At 38.7% G+C, this 5000-nt stretch overlaps 1 protein-coding gene across 4 annotated transcripts in view; it reads right to left on the bottom strand.

Annotated features, from left to right (window-relative positions):
* LOC125027956 (clotting factor G beta subunit-like) overlaps positions 1 to 5000 on the bottom strand; it is a 13768-nt gene that overhangs the window by 3678 nt on the left and 5090 nt on the right. For all 4 annotated transcript variants that reach the window (XM_047617153.1, XM_047617155.1, XM_047617152.1 and 1 more), the window contains 3 exons: positions 2564 to 2803; positions 1957 to 2117; positions 1013 to 1176 (listed from right to left, as the gene is read on the bottom strand). In XM_047617153.1, the coding sequence (XP_047473109.1) occupies positions 1013 to 1176; positions 1957 to 2117; positions 2564 to 2803 (565 nt within the window). The remainder of the gene's footprint in view (positions 1 to 1012; positions 1177 to 1956; positions 2118 to 2563; positions 2804 to 5000) is intronic.

Genomic DNA, 5000 nt, shown 5'->3' with positions numbered 1-5000 from the left:
CACACACACACACACACACACACACACACACACACACACACACACACACACACATATAAATATAGAACATGAATAATCAAAACCTTGCTTCAAATCAGATACTTCCGTGTATTCTGGGTAGGTCATGTCTCCCAAGATCAATTTTACATTCATGAAGATAATCATGATGATGATAACATATTAATGATAATACCAATAGCTAACAATAATAATAATAATAATAATAATAATAATAATAATAATAATAATATCAATAATAACAATAAAATAGCGGCAATAATCATAATGCAAAAATAATGATTTACTTAAAGAAAAATTAAAACTCCCATTCTATTACTGTACTCTCATCTCTCTATTTACTTCTATCTCATAAATCTTCATGAATCCACTACCCTCTGAATCGTTATATACGTAAACATTTGGCAATTTGCCACTTTATATATATATATATATAAAATATCGCCCACACCTATGTTCATAATCTACCCCAAATATTTACTCATCTACTTCCCATTACCTCCAGAAAGCTAATCAGTTGGTTCCTGGCTCTACTGAAACCAAGACCTGGAATTTCCTCACGATTCGTATTATATATCGCAACCCTACTGGCAAACGAACGAATGAAACAACCAATAAACACAGACTAGTGTATAACCACTCATCAGGGACGTCATTTTAGCCTTTTCCTAGGGGGGGGGGGGGGTGACGAGCGAAACGGTCCAATTTTTGTAAAATGGGCTATTCTATGAGCATTTTTAAACCATAACTATAGCCAATGGATGAACCTCCCTCCCTTTACGCTGTAGATGATAACAGTAATAAGAAATAACTAACAATAACTTCGCAAAGTGAGTTCCTCCTCACATATAATCTCTACTCAATCTTTACCAAAGACAAGCCTCAGCAGCTGGTCCTAACATATATATTACATGGACTAACTCACACACACACAAACCGCTCATGACTTTACACGCAGGATCAACAGAGCATTTCCGACAGTCATCACATATACCGTTAAACTCTACAGGAAAAGCCAATTCCAGGAGCCCCAAGTTGTAACCACTGAGCAGGTCCTCAGTTCCTTTGACCATGGGATGAATCCTACGACCAACCACGTAGTTAAGGATGGCGTTGGGGTCCGGCACGCGGCGACTCACGTTAAACTGGACGAGGTTTCTGGAAGGGAAATGGTATTTAAGTATTGCATTGGTTGTGATTTGGATTTACGTTTTAGAAGGGGTACGGATTAAGGGTTCTTGAGAATGAGATACAAAGTGGAAGGCGGTTTTCTATAGGATTTTTCATATGAAAAGGTGAATCGTGCGGCCACCATACATATTCCCTCGATATACGCTAACCATTTAGAACGTAATATTTATATTCGGATCAAAATTTAATTGAATATGATAGTGGAAATTGGATAGTATGCTATCATAGCTGATAGATGTGCACCACATTCATAATTTAGTCTAAGATCATATTTTCTCAGGGACATGCAGTGTCAAGTTAGAAATAACTATTCCTCGGCAGGAATCATCTGGAATACTATCAGTGACTATACTAGGCAAAAGTTAGTAGGCCTACATCGACAACACATAAAAAAAAAAAAAAAAAACAATTCCCAAAATACGCCAGATATTCCAAAAGGTCCGAACATAGCCCAGCATGCTTTTTGAAATGTCTCAGCATTCCATGGACGCGCGTGGTGTATCTTCCTAGCATCTTGGCATTATAAGAAAAATAATAAAAAAATAAATAAGACATCCAAGACGATTTTGAAAATGGTTATTCTATCTTTCAATAGACCTCTTTTGCGTATGTGCTGTATTTTCCTAGCATTTTATCACTGTGTTCGGCGAGGCTACAGAGTCAGCGCCTGTGAGGATTTGACCTCTCCTACGCACGGGATACATCTTTCTAGCGTTTTATCCATTTTTTTTCGCCTCTACAACTTACATGTTTGGCGAGGCCACACAGTCAGCGTCCGTGAGGATATGGAAGCGGCTTATAACGGCCCCAGTGCACCGGTAATGGAACCTCCCGTCTTCCCTGGATCCGAGGGCGGCTATCCACGGCAGAGGCGGTTCTTCCAACGGGTTGTCTGGATTCTGGGGGTTCTGAAAAGGGAGCGGTCGTTAGTTCTTCTGCACTGGTGTGCCTGATATTGGTATCTTTCTTATTCTAACTATGAAGGGAAGGAACAAATTCGTGATACATGATTAAGCATAAACAAATCTCGAACTTGGGTATATAGCCAGATATTGCCTCTCTCTTATTCTGACAAACAAGGGAAAGGAACAATTATTATGATAAAGCATAAACAAATCTCGAGCTTGGGTAAATAGACAGATATTGCCTCGCTCTTATTCTAATTTTAAAAAGAGGAAACGACAATTCATGATAAATGAATAACCATAAATAAATTTCAGATTTAGGATCTGTAACCAGATATTGCCTCTCTCTTACCCAAACAAAAATAGGAAAGGAACAATTCACGATAGACGAATAAAGAATCAGCAAATCTCAACCTTAAGGAGACTTGGAGCTTGGGTATAGAGCTTACCCTTCCACAGTCGAGGGGGAGGACCGTCTCGACGCCGCTGGCAGACAGGAGCACCCTCACCCTGTCTTCAAAGGCGTCAGCCATTGCTTCCTCGCTTCCGGCCTGCCTCGTGGAGACCTGAGGCTGTTGTTGCTGCTTCTGCTGGTTCTCCTTCACGTCCTTCATAACAGCCTTTAGCCCGCCCATGAGAGGGTCCTTTGGATCCTCCATCTTCACCACGTCCACCATGTCCTCGATGGTCTGTTCACGAGAGAGAGAGTGCAGTGCGACGGGAAAGGACGAATCTCACGATGCTGAGGTTGGTATCAAGAATCCTCGCTCTCGCTCTACCCTCTTTCAATACGCTTCCTATTTCTCATCATGACTATGCACACAAACACACACACACACGCACATACACACACACACACACACACACACACACACACACACACACACAAACGCGCGCGCGCGCGCGCGGGATTGGTCTGAGGGTACCATTGAACTCGCGTTCAATTGAGAGGTTATATGGCAGTGTCACATTTGCCTAAATTGGATGCCCTTCCTAATCAACCGCGGTTCGGCGCGCTAACACTTGTGCCACGGCGGCGACTTCCCCTACGACACCTGCGTTTGACTTCTCAAGGCGATACGTCGTTTTCTCGGGCTCAAGGCAGCAGTCAGAGCGCAGGCATTTTTACGACCGCCGCGACGGGGAATTGAACTCGTCCAGTGCTCTAACCACTGGACCATCGCGGCAATCATCATATGTATATCTATACACACATACATACATACATACATATATATATACACATATACACACACGCACGTCTGTATTAGACTCCAACAGTCTAATACATATTATATATTTATATATATATATAAATAAATATATATATATATTTATGTATATATGTGTATATATGTATATATGTGTATATATGTATATATATTTATGTATATATGTGTATATTTGTATATATATATATATATATGTGTGTGTGTGTGTGGTAGTATGTGTGTGTGTTTGCCTTCTTTTGCCAGATCTTTCAAGTAACGAAATATATAATCGTCTGAGCTAATTTCATATAATTTAGGAAAGGAGCCGGATTATAAAAGAGATTATTCGGATAGTCATATTATTAATTCTACCCCGTCCTTTTTCTCTCTAAACAAACATAAAATCGGAAAATTAATGTAATTTTTATTTCATATTTCCTTTGAGACAAAAAAAAAAAAAAAAAAAAAAAAAAAAAAAAAAATCACGCTTGCTTTTTGAAATCTCCAAACTCATTAAATTAAAATCCTAGAAATTATGTAAAATATTGCCGAATCTTAATATTCTTTCAGTACTTTGCTTTTTTTTTTTTTTTTTTTAATGAAAATCAGCATTGCATAAGAAAACAAAGAGAAAAAAAAATAAAAGAAGAAAAAGCAGAAAGAAAGAGAAACAATAATAAGACTTGGTTTTAATTCAAAACAAATTTCAGGAATGGATTTAAAAAAGTATAAGAAAAATATCATAGAGAGAGAGAAAAAAAATACTTTGCATGTATATTTACAAAAGGGAGAAAAGGCGAAAAATGCAACGAAGGATCTATCACAGGTAGAATTTTTTTTATTTCATAGATACGTTTTTGTCTTTTTTAAAAGTTTTTCGCAAATTATGCTTAGTATTTCATATATATTCATCTTTACACACAACCCACACATATGTATATACACATATATACATATGTATTATAATATGTATATGTCTGAATGTGTGTGTGCGTGTGAGTGTGAGTGTACGAGCGTACGTGTCTTCATATACATATACAAACCTTAATCGGAGAAATAAGCAAGCAAACAAAAGCTCTGTTCATGTCCTTAATTAGCAAATTACCAAGCGAAAATGAAGGCTGTTTGGTCAGATGGAAAAAAAAGAAGAAAAAGTTTACAAATTTACTCCCAGCATAACGTGTCGTACTTTCAATGCCGAATATAAACGAAGGTCAGTGATGCACGGAGTGTTATTCACACCTGCTGGGCTGAAAAATTGGGAGAAAGGGGAGAGGGGAAGAGGAGAGGGAGGGAGGAAAGGAGGTGGGGGATGGGAAGAAGGGAGGGAGGGAGGAAAAAGAGGGGTGGCGGAGAGGAGGGGGGGAGGGAGGAAAGAGAAAGAGAGATAGATAGATAGATAGAGAGAGATAGAGAGAGAGAGAGAGAGAGAGAGAGAGAGAGAGAGAGAGAGAGAGAGAGAGAGAGAGAGAGAGAGAGAGAGAGACTAAAAACCTACATACAACTGCCTCCTCATGTCAAAGGAATACAAACGACCACAAGAAGCGAAAATAAAGATAAGCAACTGCACTGAATTAAAAAGCAAGGAAGTCATCCGGTGTCGATTTTTTTCGTCTTTGTTTCATTCAAGTTAATTTCTTTCCCTTGTATTTTCTGGAACCCATTTTGGATAACA

This window comes from Penaeus chinensis, chromosome 8 (assembly GCF_019202785.1).
Source record: "Penaeus chinensis breed Huanghai No. 1 chromosome 8, ASM1920278v2, whole genome shotgun sequence".
Lineage (NCBI taxonomy): Eukaryota > Metazoa > Arthropoda > Malacostraca > Decapoda > Penaeidae > Penaeus > Penaeus chinensis.
The sequence above is the reverse complement of the archived record's forward strand: the minus strand, read 5'-3'. Positions and strand labels throughout refer to the sequence as shown.